The 15,467-nt window shown below is 36.2% G+C and overlaps 1 protein-coding gene across 1 annotated transcript; it reads right to left on the reverse strand.

Annotated features, from left to right (window-relative positions):
- Positions 1-11,098: 11,098 nt before the first annotated feature.
- LOC118994712 (GTPase ERas-like) lies at positions 11,099-11,809 on the reverse strand. Its single transcript, XM_037057367.1, has one exon. The coding sequence runs from the start codon at positions 11,783-11,785 to the stop codon at positions 11,099-11,101; it is 687 nt and encodes a 228-aa protein (XP_036913262.1). The 5' UTR covers positions 11,786-11,809.
- Between the last annotated feature and the right edge of the window lie 3,658 nt (positions 11,810-15,467).

Consider the following 15,467-nt stretch of genomic DNA (forward strand, 5'->3'; position numbering starts at 1 on the left):
GGAAATGGGAGAGAGGGGGGAAGCACGAGGGTGGGATGGGATGAGAGTAATAGAAAACTGTACTTGAAAAATAATTAAATAAACTTTAAAAATATATATATATATTTTAAAAAATCTTAAATCCTTATAAGGAGGTTACTTTATTCATTTAAGTCTAATAGGGGAGTATCATTTAAAATAGTCTAAAAATCGCTTCCAGAATAGTTTGCATTAATATTGTAATTTATGCAGTATGTGTTTATTGATATAAGCCATTATAAAATAAATTAGCAGGAAGTTATGAAATCATTTTTATAATGTGGGTTGGGATTACTAATGGAAGAGACAGTATTATTTAAAAATATTTTCCCTTTCTCACTAAAGAAAATGAGATAAATCAAATAAGTCTTATTAGTAGTAATAATATTAACTATTAAGCAGAATTTCTAAATAGTAAAATATAATAAACATATTCTTAACAAATGAGTACATTTAGTACAGAGAATTTACACTAAATTACTAGGTAGTATGTGATCATGCTTACAACCAAAACCACTTGTTTTATATATATTTTTTTCTTTCTTTTTTAAAAAATTTATTTAATTATTTTTCAAGCACAGTTTTCTGTCTATTACTCCCATCCCATCCCATTCCCTATACTCCCCCCCTCCCATTTCCACCCTTCTTAGTTGTTGTCCATGTATCCTTTATATTTGTTCCTCTAAATCCCTCCCCTATTTCTCCTAAAATTCCCTCCCCTCTCCCCTCTGGTCACTGTCAGCCTGTTCTCTATTTTTCCTTAAATGTCTTAAATCTGAATTTAACACAATTTCTGGTTAGGAATTTATATCAATCCGATGCACAAGGAATTAGTTTACACTCAGAATTCATTTGTTTTTTCATAATTACTGTGATAATTTATCACAGTATGTACAGTGGGGCTGATATATCTGCAGGTGTCCTAATTGCAGCAGTCAGATGCCTGAAATTCCTACAAGTATAAACCATTAGTGTAAGTCATCTAGAACTTTATTAAAACAACAACAGGGATGTCAAGGTCCATTGCATTTTTTAAATTACAACAATATTAATTTGGATTTTCAAAGTCGTATAGAAGTCTATAAAAGGAACCTTAGGAATGATGAATAAATAATAACATGGTGCTACTAATGAAGAATACTTTTAATTCTGTGTATTTTTAGCTTATGAAATATTTCAGATTCCTATTGGCACATCTGTCATTCCTCCCCACCCCCACACTATTATAATATTATAAATGTATGTATGTAATATTCTTAAATCCCCTGCTTGTAAGGTTTTCTTTTGTGTCCCAAGACTTATATCCTAGTAGAAACCAATCTGAACTGTGAAAATTTTCATTTCCACTGGGAATTTTATTTTTAGATTTTCAATCTCCATCCATCTGCCTTTGAACAATTTTCTGTGCTTCGAGCATGAGCAAGCAGTATTAATCCAATTTCTAGTTTCTGTGAAGCACATTATGTTAGATCATATGCACTTCAGTGCTTCTTCTTATAAACTTTGTGCTTACTTAACTGTTTCACTATCAACCTTTATCACGGAAAGTAGCACAGAAATACAACCAGGTAAAAATGTGAAGACTTTTATTTCCCATCTAGAAGAAGCCTCCATTACTTAAAGAAAAGAAAGTCTATGATACGATGAAACACTATTTGACACAAAGCAAAATTATATAATGATATTTGAGCAAATTCCAATAAATTACCAAAAAATAAGGTACAAAATAAACTACAAAAAATGTGAATAAGCTATCTTGCTTACTGTTCAAATCAAGTCTTGGAGTATGATGAAATACTGTTTGACATAAAGCAAAATTATACATAAGAATTTGACCAAATTTCAATAAACTATAAAAAATAGCTTATTGGTCAAATGCTCAGATGTTTCTACTGTGTTTCAAGGAGTATATTCAGTATTAATAAAATGCCACCATTTTATATGAACTCATTATGGTTTATCTGAATTTATTCCTTCACTTCAAAATTAATTGGAGACACCCGCAAACAAACATGTCCACACACTCATATTCTTCCTGTTTGACTTATGACTTTTCAAATGACAGCAATTTTTGGCAGTGAACAGCCTCTTCCCCCTTCTGAGATTAAAACAGCTATTGCTGATCCATAAGATTTCTTTCTTATGCAATATACAACCAAAGATTTCTTCTCATCATTAATCTTTTCTTCTCATCATTAATCTGCAGTCAGAAGAAATTGATAGGTAGTTTCGAGGAAGCTGAAACAGTTTTCTTACCTGAGCTGGTTACTGGATATTTTCTGTGGTAAATTCAAATTAGAATACCTGTGTCTCAAAATATTTATTTATATTTCATAAGATGATGTATAAGTAGTGTCTGACATTTTACAGTTGTGCAGCTGAGAGGGGGCGGGCTCCAAAAAGGGATTTGTAATGGAGTCCAGAACTCAAGATGCCCAAGAAATATTAGACAAATGTATATAGGATGTCCTCACCCCCCAGAGGGCTGAGACAGAAGATGGGACACATGGAGCAGGGCCAGGGAGCTGTGTTGTATAGCAACAGCTTTGTAGCTAACCTCTGGCATGGTCACTTAACATGTCTATAATCTTTAACTGGTTTTATAGATACGTTAGCTGTGGCCATGCTTTGAGCCAGAGGGATGGAAGTGACTTTCACCCAAGATGTAACTGGGAGGCAGCTGTCCCTGGTTACAGTGCCTGCTTGAGCGCTTGGACATGATTGGCTCCATGCCACGGGACCACACCTGCCCAGACTTACTATGGCAACCCAGTAAAGCTGGAAGAATACGGAATGCTGGCAGGTGTAACTGACTGTAGGAGGAGTCAGAAATGGGGCTGTAGAGGAAGATTGGCGTGGGGATTTAAACCCAGAAGAGGCAGGTATGTGGGAAGGAAACACTGGGCTTTGGCAGAGTGGGGACACCGCAGCTTTGGGGTGCTTCCTTTTGCCATGTGGCTTAGGAAGCAGGAGAGACTTTGACTAGAAGGGGTGAAAGAATTGTTGCTAGTGGGTTAGAGAAGGTGCCACATGGCTTTGGATTAACTGGAGACTCTGGCGGCGACACAGCTAATGGTGCCAGGAGACCGAATCACGGACTTCTACATCTTTTCCTGAGATCTGGTACCCCAGACTAGGGCAGAGGGAGAAGGAAGGACTGTGTGCATTTGTGGGTATTCTGAAGGACTTTAGTATTTTAATGAAGATATTAAGTCATTACTCTAAGTCTGTATAGCTTTTAAATAAATAATTCCTTCCCTTTTCACAAATCTGTGGCATTGACAGACATCTTTCCTCTGGCGGCCAGCATAGCGAACCTAGTGGGGGTCCTTTCAGTAATAGTGTATCATACACCCCATCATCTCTTCTGTAACACAGCCACATACTCACTTAAGTCCTAGTTTCTCTCTCTACCATCAACACTATCGAAAATAGCTACTTATACTATCACATTATCTCCATACCAGATTATTACATAATTGTTTTTATGTGTAATATCAGTAAATTTCACACTACCTACTCTTTACATTTATTTAATATTACATAATTACAATCAAGGTTAATATGAAACATAGTGAATGACTAATTTACCATATATATGGATATGTTTAGTTAACAAGTTCTGGGAATATCTCTTGAGCATTTTCCATATAAATAATATCAGAGCTTGCTGGGAGAAACAGTGACATTAAAAGAAGGAAAAATGCTTGTGTCTCAAAAGTTTAAAAATTGAGAGGAGACGCAAATACATAAATTAAATATATTTATAGAGTTTTTGTTGATGTTCCCATTGTCTTATATACTGGTTTTAGCAACTATCTCTCCTTCCACAGGCAGTCTATAGAGGTTTGTCTATTTCAATTTAAATGTTACTGCCCTAGTCAAATAAGACTAGAATAACATGTGAGCCCTAATGGAATATTCGGGAAGTGTCTATGTTTCACAGGGTTCCTTCCTGCATCCCAGGAGTGGCCATGGGCACTTTAAATGTATACCTTCAGTTGTTTCCCAAAGTCCAGACAGCAAGAGCAAGGCACCACCACAAACATTCTCTCCTTCCAATTTTTCAATGGTTATGTTAAAATCTCAATCTCTCTCTCTCCAACCTCTTCCACCCCCAACAATATACATGGACACACATGCACAGTCTTCTAGAATAATGCCAACTCTAAATGGGAAAAATAAGCACTTTCCCAATGGCCACATAACTCACAAGCTCACCTGACCATAATGGAGTTAGCATGGGCTCATTATTATGCAGCGTCATGATACTTCCTCTCCATTAATTTTCCATCCCCTTCTCCTTTTTAAATGTGTTATTTCAGGTCCACCTGGACTAATAAATGGGATAACGCTGACCCATTTCTTACAGCCTGCTACCTTAGTTACACTAAGACCAGGTGGAGGCTTTGAAATTACTTCTTATAAGTACTTGATTAAATTTTTAGCCAAGGGCCATTCTCCCCCATCTCCTGTGGGGAAAAGACAGTCATTTTCTTCTTTCAGTTACAAGAGCTTTTCAAGAAGCATCAAGTGGTCTGTGATTTTGATTGCTGTGGAGAGGTCTAGTTGAGTAAGGACCTAGAAGAAACTGTTGATTTTGTTAATTAGTAGGTGGTTGGTGAATTGAGCTCTCCAAAACTGTAGTTTTTAGCAAATTGGTAGGAGGAAAAATAACAAAGGGTGTGTTGAGACTGGAAGGAAAAGCCAACAGTACTATTTTGAGGATTTTTACCAGCAAACAAACTGAAAGAAACAATGATTGATGTCATACTGTTTTCAAAAGATAACATTTTAAGGTATCAAATTGAAAATGTTTAGTGTTCAGAAGTAATGAACTACTTTGGCTTTTTTAACAAAGAGCCTGAGGTTTTGAGAAATTATAGAGGCACAATTTGCATAGAAATCAACTCCTCTTCTGGGATTGTTAGATAATTTGTACATATTTGTTTGAGAATGTGTACAAAATATCTTGAACATTGGTCTGAGTTTTTCTTGCGACACTTGTGTGTCAGTACACTAATCAAATTCCTAGGACTGATTAAGATGTCTGTAATACCATGATCCATTCCTAGGGTTGGAGGGAGTATTCCTTGCCTCTGTGAGTGTATGGAGTAGGAGATGAAAAATTGGGCACTCTCATAGTGCTGGCAATGTCCCAATGACCTAACAGTGGGTTTGTTAAAAGGCTACCCCACACTTCATAGAGTGAGTGCTCTATATTCATCTTATTTCCACCCTAGCTCCATGCCACATGGTAAGAACTCCTCATGGGTGGGACATGGAAGCAAATTGACAACTCAGCAGAGCTTCCTCATATCGAGGAGAGCAATAAATTGAGCAGCAGGCATTCTCTCTCATCTCTTCTGTGGTTTTCCACTAGACTTATACCTCTAGAAAACCCCACTCACTGCTGAGGTCCTAAACCAATCACCCCTGCCTCAAAGCACAGCATAATGAGAAACAGTAAAAGACAATAAAGCCACTGATCATCTGGGAATGTGGAGTCCATCATTAGTTTGCCTCAGTATGGGTCCTGCCCTACTGCTGGTTAGGAAGCCGTGATAAAATCACCTAACCTATAGTATTTTAAGACTCCTTATTCATGACATAGAAATAATGGTGACATCTTCATGCTATGGTTCTTGTGAAATATAAATAAGAACAAAGAAGTGTTGCACTTAGCATAGCCAGTGGTACAAAGGAAACAATAAATTAAAAGCTATTAATATTGTCTGCCCTCTTATTTTCCCTTTTCTATCTTCTGTCTATATTTAAAAGAAATGCATATATACTCATCTCATGTTCAGCAAAGTGTAGTTTATATTTGGTAACTGAAAAATTGAGAGTTCTTTGCTCCGACGACATGACGAGCGGGTCCAAAAGTCTTTGGGCAAATCTACAGAAAAGTAAGGCTAGCTACCATTAATAAAAGCCAAATGGACAATGAAAAAAACATATGTGTATGTGTGTATGTGTAAAGTGCAACATATGATTTTGTCCTTTTGTTAGTTACATTTCCATAAATAAAAATTCCAGGTAAAATAACAGGAGAAAACCAACAGACGAGATGCATTTTATTTGTTTTCAAAACACAATTATATGGGTAGAGTACCACTTTATATTATATGTGCTATGAAGTGCTAAATTTTCTTAAGGAAAAGGTCACATCATCAAAGTGTGTTGGGTACCTTGTTCCCTGGGACAACCTGAAAAGCAAATTAGATCATATAAAAATGTAAATGAACTTGCTTAATTTTAGCTAATCCCCCCAATATTGAAATCTGACAATACTGTTTCCTACAATGCACTCCATAAAATGCTGGACTAGTTTGAAGTGGCATTTTTTCATTTCATCTATACCAAACATGCTGATAAATTTCTAAATGTCCAAAACCTATGCTCTGCTCAAAACTTGCACGGATAAAGTAGAAACTGGATTGTAATGTAAAGATAATGGAGATAAAGACACAAAGAACAAAATCAAACTGGGCTTTTTGCAAGTCAGTCGTCAGGGCTGTGGGGAAAAGTCAACTCCTCAGAATAGTTCATTGTTGTTTCTTTTTTATGTAAAATAAGAAAAAGATATGCTTTGCCATTCCGCCCCAGAAATCATTTCATTTTCTGTGAAATCTGTGTATACTTTACACTATTTCCACAATCTCTAAAAGAAGTGGGTTAGGAGGAGTTGGTGAGAGCTACTACCTCTTACAGCTGACTCCATAATCCTCAGTGACACTCTCCATGCGCTGTCTCCATGCTATGCTATGACACTGCAAATTGGTGCTACTTTGTTGAAAAAACGAGTGACTCTCCTGTTTAGAAAGCAGCCTTCCCAGAGGAAACTTCCTTCGATGCCTTCTATTACACGGTGATTGAGATGTTTACAATATCCATTTTAAGCAAAAAGCTACTGGTCATGTTTGGTACTGGTTACAACCTTGAACCCATATATGTATTTCTTCCATCATTATGATTTTTGAGATTGAAAATACTTTGAAACCTCAAAAAACTTGGTTCAACTTTTATTTCCCCTTGGCTTTTCATTGTAAAAGAAACTGTTTTACTCTCTGACACATGGTATTTATCTTTTTTAAAAAATAAGTGGAATTGTCTTCTTTGCACCATTCATTCATTCATTCATTCATTCATTCATTGCTGGCACACTGAGTTTCAAAGATAAATAATAAGTTTTCTATCTTCTGTTTTATAGTAATTAGACTTTAAATAAAAAATAACTCCAGTAAAGCCTGCCAAGTATCACAATAGAAGAATGTACCAAGTGCCAAATATCACGGTGGCACAAAGGTGGAAATGAACAGTTCTTGGTGTGGAAGTTGGCGAAGGGTGTAGTGGACTAGGGTTGAACTAACAACCTTCATGGAGGAAATTACTGAGATGGGGCTTAACGTTACAAGGTGTGAACGGTGGAAAATTACTAAACCATATGTAACCTATGGAAGTTTGATAGTTATTGCAATACAAATGCTAGGTGTTATGATATGAAATCTATTTTGTCTATAAATTGAAAATAGCTTAGTAATTGACTAAGTCTGTATGAGAGAGAGATGACAAAAACATAGTTCCAGCCTACATCACAATTTAAATCTGGAGAGTCTACGAGTTTGTTAAATTAGTAACTCATTTGGTATGTAGAGTCAGTAACTGATCTAGAATAAGAAAGTAGTACCTAGTTTGATGAAAACACGATGTCAATTTTGATAATGCTGTTTCACATGCCTATGTGTATGCATATAGATTATATACTAGAGAAATTATATTAGTTTAATGCTCAAAAAAGAGGTATAGGTTATAGTTAAAATTTTGGAATGCTCATCTAATTTTAATAAGTAATTTTATATGTGCAAAGAATAAGGTAGATACTGTAATTTTTTCTACGAAATATTTTGTGAACAAACCACATCCTTAGAGTTGGTAATCTACTGGGTGCAGGGAAAATGTTTTGTTTCCATGTGAACTGTACAACACACTCTTCAAGGTTATTCAATTGTAAACTTTCTTTCCATTGGAACTCTTATTTTTACAATTCTGTAAGTTTTAGTATCTGATAACAGTAAAAAACAATTAGTGTTGATATGCAAATTGTGTTCAGTTCAGCCTGTTCAACTGCCTTCCATCCAGCACCAGGTAAGCATTCTTCTTTGCCTCCATTTGAACACGTTCTTTTAGAAATTCCCAAACTATAAATGTGTCTCGTCTTCAGATTCTCCTTTAACCTGGTTAAAACATTATCTTTTTTTAAAAGATATTTTATTTATTTACCTTTAGAGGGGAAGGGAAGGAGAGAAGGAGAGAAATATCAATGTATGGTTGCCTCTCGTGAGTCCCCTGCTGGAAACTGGCCTGCAACCCAGGCATGTGCCCTGACTGGGAATTGAACCGCAATCGTGTGGTTCACAGGCCCGTGCTCAATCCACTGAGCTACACCAGCCAGGGCCAAAAACATGATCTTAATAACGAAATTAATCTTTAACTAATTTTAATTTACATCGGTGTGAGACCTTCTGTTGCAAATTATTTTAATATGAACGTTATAACATCAAATATGCACCGACACTAAGATGCATCCTTCAAAGTGAAACCCGAGTCCAGTTGGTGGTGCGCCATAGTGATGCCAGGCTTTGTCCTCCTCGTGAGACAGTGTAAAGGCTCTGATAAGATTTGGTGGCAAGTAGCCAGGTGAATAACAGGAGTGTTAAAAGGGAGGAAACTGAAAGTTTAACAATCCGGAGACAAATTAGACAAGTGCTAAATTTAAAGAATGGATTTGAAGTTGGTTAAAAAGAGAAAGGGGAGCGTTTCAAATACAGAGACCATCAGACCCAAGCACCCAAGATCTCCCAAGGATATCTACTTCTTTTCAAAGGCCATAGAATGATATTCAACATGTTTAAGCCAGAAATGAGATGATGAATGTTACCTTTTTATCCCATCTAGATGCTGCTACAAAAGTAAACTTAATGGTAGCAAAGTGGATACATGAATCTGATTAGGAATAGAAAGGAAATATTACATATATTCATAGAAACAACATGTTAAACATAAAGTTCAATATATATTGAAACATGTTTTAATAAAAGAATGAAGAACCCAAACTGACTCATAAAGCTCTTGATTATGTAACTGTGTGATAGCCAGTGCTACTTACTCAAATAGAGTTCATCATATGCGAAAGCCTTAAGTATGCTTAAAAGGTGATAACATATAATAGAGAAAAGATGAAGATAAGGAATAAAGGAACAAAGGAACAATAATCGACAATGTTTATTCAAAGAAAGTAGAAGTAAACAAGATGCAGATCCCAGAATGAAGAGGCTGTATTTCTTCTGACCTGAAAGAAGGGAAAGAGTTTAGGGCACACACTTATTTAGGTTGGTATGTTTAGATGTGGGGATTTGCAGGACTTGCTGCATAATTGCCTCCCTTCCATCTGAGAAACAGAAGGCAAAGCCATGTCTTGACAGAGAAAAGTGGTAGCAAAATCAAAACAGTTTAGACAAGTAAACTGCCTATTACAGAAAACTAAAATAGTCATTGTGAAATTGTGAAAGTCAACGGGGGAAAAACTGAGTAACATCTGACATTGCTAAGATCCAGCTGTAGTTGGTGATTTTCATGGAGCGTCAAGTTGTGTAATTTATTCCCAGCACTGCCAAGCTGCCATCACAATAGCAGTTGATATTCAGGTACTGATAACTGGAGAGTCTCACCCACAAGACAAAATAGAAGGAAAATCTAGTAACTGAATTTATGGTATTATTTAGAAATAAAGCAGTTGAAAGGATGCACCTTGGATCTAAAGTTTACAGAGAAGGCAGTGAAATAAGTGTTGTTCAATAAGGAGTAATTTGGGAGATCAATATATTGATGAGATGGATGAGGTCACAGAACAAGTAAAATAGCAAAGACTGGACAGTCAGGCTGGTTACAGAAATAATTTGTGAATTAGTGAACTAAAGATACAAGAGTTGGCAATGACCAGAGTGTGTATGTCCATTTCAGTATCCATTCCCATTCTGCAACTCACTAGCTGTGAAGAATTGGGTTGATTGCTTCTAATTTCTGACCTATTTTTTTATTCAATACAATGGCATAAACCAGTACTTCACAATTTTAGTTTTATAAGAATTACCTGGGTAACTTGTTAAGTCACAGATTCCAGAAATTCTTTTTTTTAAATCTGGGATGGGGACTGAGAATAGGTACTTTCAACCAGGTTCCAAAATAATGCCAGGCTACAATTTGAGTAGCATTGCTATGGATATTGAGATATCACAGACCTCATATCCTAATGAGATTATGTGTGTGTGTGAGTTTTGTATACAGGAGGCAATAAGTACCAGTTACTTTACCCTTCTCAATGAATACTTACCTGTTGCTGTTATCTGAACAAGTGAAGCATAAAACCATGACGAACTATAATATCAAGGTTAGTAGAAGGAATTCCAATTATCCAAGTAAGTTGCCTCTGAGTCATTTCCAAGTTCTTCCTTTTGGTATTCTCATCTCTCTTAGTCATGGCATGAGAACCCAGCCTAAGACGATAGGGTGAGAAGAAACCTTACAAGTATTTATGACTTTGATCTAATCCCTGATTTTGCATACCATTAAGATAGAATTAATTTCTGAAATTACTGTCTTTTACTCCATAACCATTTACCTCATAATTACTATGCCAAATATCTCTTTACTTTGATAATTCTCATATAACAATTCTCACCAGTAGGTTCATAATTCTTGTTCTACTACCATTGGCCCCAGAGATTCAATTCAAAATTCTTTATAGTTCATAAATAAATTACTTCAACAAATATGAACTTTATTTTCTGAAACCTGAAAACTTTTATTTTGTTTTGCATAATAATCTATCTGACAGAACATTACCATAGTATATTCCACATTAACAAGAAGCCCCTCACCAAATGAAAATCTCCCCAGAAGAGGGACGCATTTATCCCAAGGACACCCAGTGTCTCACGCAGCTAGTTGCTCAGGATTCTCATATCAAGGATGCATCACCCTGGCCTGGTGGATGGTCCACCTTTCTTGACCAGGACCTTCAGGCTACAGAGCAACCACACTTGCACATGACCTTCTGGCGCCGGGCTTTAGCCGCACGTAACGCTGCCTCAGCCTCCCGGGCCTTTTGGATCTCATGGATGAGCATGGAAAAGGCCTCCTCCACACCTTGCCGTGTTTTAGCTGAGGTCTCCATGAAAGGGACCCCCCAGCTCTTTGCAAGGGCTAGAGCAGCAGCACGAGCATCTCCATCGGTGGTCACAAGGTCGCACTTGTTGCCCACAAGGACAAGGGCCCGGGTATAGTGAGGACTCCAGGTGGCCCGCATCTGCTGCAGCTGGGTTAGAGATGAGGGATCATCGAGGGCAAAGACACCCAGCACACCATCTCCAGAAGCCAAGCACTGATCACGCAGGGACTTGTGAGCAGCTTGCCCTGCCGTATCCAGCACATTCAGAATGCAGCTCCCTTGTTCCAGGATCACCTCCTTCCAGTAGGAATCCTGGATCGTGGGATCATGGTCTTCCACGAAGCACTCATGGTTCAGCTGGATGGTCAGTGCACTCTTGCCCACACCACTTGCACCCACAACCACCATCTTATATTCTGGCAGCTTCTTGCCATCACCTCTGGAAGGTGCTTGAGCACTGTAGCTCTCCTCTTGGGCACTTGGGCTCCATGTACCCAGGCCAGGATCAAACATATTAGACTTTTTTGGTAGTGCCATGCTCACTGAAGAGATGTGGACAGCAGGCCCTCGGTCCTTGGAGAGGAGGATGCGCTGAGACCGGACTCACCGCAGCTCTCAATATGAGCTTTAAAGAAGCAACAAAAAAGACGCTGACTACTTCTCGCTTTCATTTTTCTATAATTCTTCCTACCAAAAGTATTTGAGTGATATTAAAAAATATGTTCAAACAATAAATCTGCTAATATGGGATGCTTATAAATAATGATATAAAAATGATGGGCAACCATAAATACCATCTTATGCACATATATATATATATATATATATATATATATATATGCATATAGAGTCACTGTATTGAAATTGAGCACTTAACTTGGCTTTCAGTTTAGGTACAAACAAACCTACAATAACGATTTTAGATCATTTTCATTGTGGAATGAAAGAAAAAAATAATTATCTTCAAAGTAATTAGTATTACTTCTTAGAGATGACTTTCCAAAGGAATTGATCACTTGAGCTCTTATCCAGTAGATATTGAACAAAACAATAGACAGTGAAGCTAAAAGTACTTTTTCAGTGGACTAGAGCATTAGTGGTCATAGATTAGTGATGATTAAGAACGCCCATACTATACACATTTGTGTTCCAGAAAGAACCTCAGAAGAACCACCCTTCTCCTTTATGTCTCCATGTCCATTTTTGTCACAACTCATGTAAAGATTCAAAGATGACTCTATCTTCCTCTATAAAACTACAGGCCCCCTTCCTTTTCTTTGAGACCTTCATCATTAACGACTGTTCTTCCTGTGCATTTGGCTGAATAAAACCATCCCCTTAATCATGCAGGGGTTTTGTCTTTCACATTATCTTAATGCTGCAGTAGAATTGGGAGTAATACAGTGAAGCATTTTTCTTTTCAGGGCCTCAACCTTGCTCACCTGGCTAACTTATTTGTCCCTATTAAACAAAGTTTAGAAAATAGGTCAGACTCTTAATTCCCAATCCTTTTTAAAATTTGATTTTTATACCTTTATTTTGTAAGTCTCAAAGATTTCAGCATTTCCAAGACCTGATGTTTCTATTTGTAACATACTGACTGTTCTGGCTCAGAGAAAATAGCAAGCAATTTCTGTAAAGGTAGAAGGATAACGAAGTAAAATTGAAGAAAGAAAAAAGAAAAGGATAGCTTCAGGTTTTGGTTCTCTCCAGGTCTTCAGTCTTGACTTGCTAATTTTTTTTACAACTTTCCTCTGTGAGGTAAATATTTTGTGATGGTCATTTCCATAAAAATGAGTTCAGCACAACACTTCTCTTTGTATATTCTGGTGTACTGTGTATACTGCCTGTCCTTTTCCTGTAATAACAGATTATAAAACAAGAACTTCTGCTCTTAACTTTTACAAATTTCGTTGTTGGCAGTCCCTGTCCTTAGGTTTAACTTTCAATTCCCTTCATTGTCCAACTTATATATTTTATACATTTTTCTTCTTTTCAGAAAACGTTAAAGTTTTTCTTTACTCCCTTGTCCTTGAGTCTGAAACTAAAATGAGCTCTTCTAGAAAACACAGGCTGTCCTCTTTTTCACATAAAAACCAAGTTAGCCTTGTAGTCATAGGTAGATTTTGACCCAGGTCCTCTCATCAGGACTTCTGCTGAAGTCAGCCCTAAGCAGCATCATGTTTTCTACAATTTGGCCTCCCACACAAGCACCAAATATATGACAATAGGTGATAATCATCCCCAAACTTTTATTTATTTTTTATTTTTTAAAAGTATTTGTTTATCTATTTTAGGACATAGGGGAAGGAGGGAGAAAGAGAGGGAGAGAAACCTCAATGTGTGGTTGCCTCTCATGTGTCCCTTGCTGGGGACCTGGCCTGCAACCCAAGCATGTGCCCTGACTGGGAATCAAACTGGCGACCTCCTGGTTCACAGGTTGCTGCTCAATCCACTGAGCCACACCAGCCAGGGCTCCAAACTTTTACATAACCATATACACTAAGAGAATGTGACACCATTGTACAATTTAGAATATTTCACTTCTTTACAAGTATATAAATTAACTTTCCACGAACACAAAATATATTGATTGGTATAAGAGTCAGAACTCTTTAACTTCCTATTTACTACTACTGATTTCCATACCTTCTTAGTCTCATAACATGTTGCATGACAGCAGGTTTATTTCTTATAAAGCTGGTGAACTGTATTTGCTGGGATCAAGGGAAACATGGCCCCTGTTACATCTTAACACAAAGTCATTGTTTCTTTGCCATAGTAACTATACTTATTGTAAGTGAACCTTAAAGGGCCTTGAAAGAAAAACCTTGTATTATCTTTTAAAGTGTTGGTTCTATTATCTTATATATAGATATCAAGAATAGCACTCATATTTAATTATGTTATGAATGATAATGCAGAAAAAAGGTATATAAAAGGAAGTAAAAACTTTAGCAAGGTATTCTTAAGCTAAGTGTTTCCAAGACTACATCTAAATAATACTGATGAAAATTGCTATATATTTTATATACATACTGCTTAAAATTGCTGGAAGAAATATGAAAATATTTTATCCATTCTAACTGTAGAGATTTTTATTAATCACTTTAGCATAAACAGATGCTTATTTTTATCTATATTTATCAGTCAAGTATAAATTCTTGGTTGAAATACATTATCATCCTATAGATATCTAGCTAAGTTTCAGTTTATCATTGTCATGGTATTCAGAGTAATACAGGGAGGAAGCATTTGAAATATTAGATAGTTGCCAGTTATAAATATTCCTTTTAACATATGAATTTTTACCAAAGACAAATTACATGCCTGTGCTGAGAATTTATTGTTCAAGTTGTTCACAGTCAAGCTACTTAAAGTATTATTTAGAATGCTAAATATTCGTATGAATAAAAAATCTATGTAATTAGTACAATGACCTGGGAGAAAGAGGGAAAGACAATTGTGAATAGAAATCTGTCATTAGGGAATTCTATCTACTAATAGGTTTATTAGTAACCTTAATATTCAAACTAAAGAATAAAAATAAACCAAAAATCTATTTAAAAAGAGCACAATACCCCCAAACATAAACAAAATTCCTTATTTTACCTAGATCGACTAAATTAAAAGTAACTATCCCCATATTCACCTTGGTTTAGATTTTATGTAGTTAATTTTTTACTACAAAAAATAAGTAAAAAACTAATATTCTTAAAACATGTTGGAAGGAAATCATCAGCTGTTTATTGAACCTACTAGGGTTTCTTACAGTGATAAATGCCTATTTCCTTTGACCGGTAATACATTTTTCCTACAGAAATAAAAGAGCAATTACTAGGCCTCTCTCAATATTGTTTGTGATAATAAGAGGAGAAAATGTTCCTAATACCGATCCCTAAGGAGATGGTTAGATAAATTTTACTGTTATCTATGATATAAAATACTTTGAAGCATTTCAGATGAATGAAGTAGATCTGTATGTACTAAAATGGAAATGGGAACATAAATTAAGTGAAAATAATGATATGAATACTTGATTTAACACTTATAAGAAAAATCAAGCATGCGCGAGTATGTACAACAGATACGAATCTCTACTTCGAACTCAAGTGATCAAAACTGTAACTTTTAAGACATTTTCTGTAATCCTGTCTAATCTTTACCTTGGTGGACATTTCACCTCTATGAATTTGGGAATCTATTCAATTTAGACTAT

Source organism: Sturnira hondurensis, unplaced genomic scaffold, assembly GCF_014824575.4.
Source record: "Sturnira hondurensis isolate 20B ecotype Veracruz unplaced genomic scaffold, ASM1482457v3 Scaffold0009719, whole genome shotgun sequence".
NCBI classification, from domain to species: Eukaryota; Metazoa; Chordata; class Mammalia; order Chiroptera; family Phyllostomidae; genus Sturnira; species Sturnira hondurensis.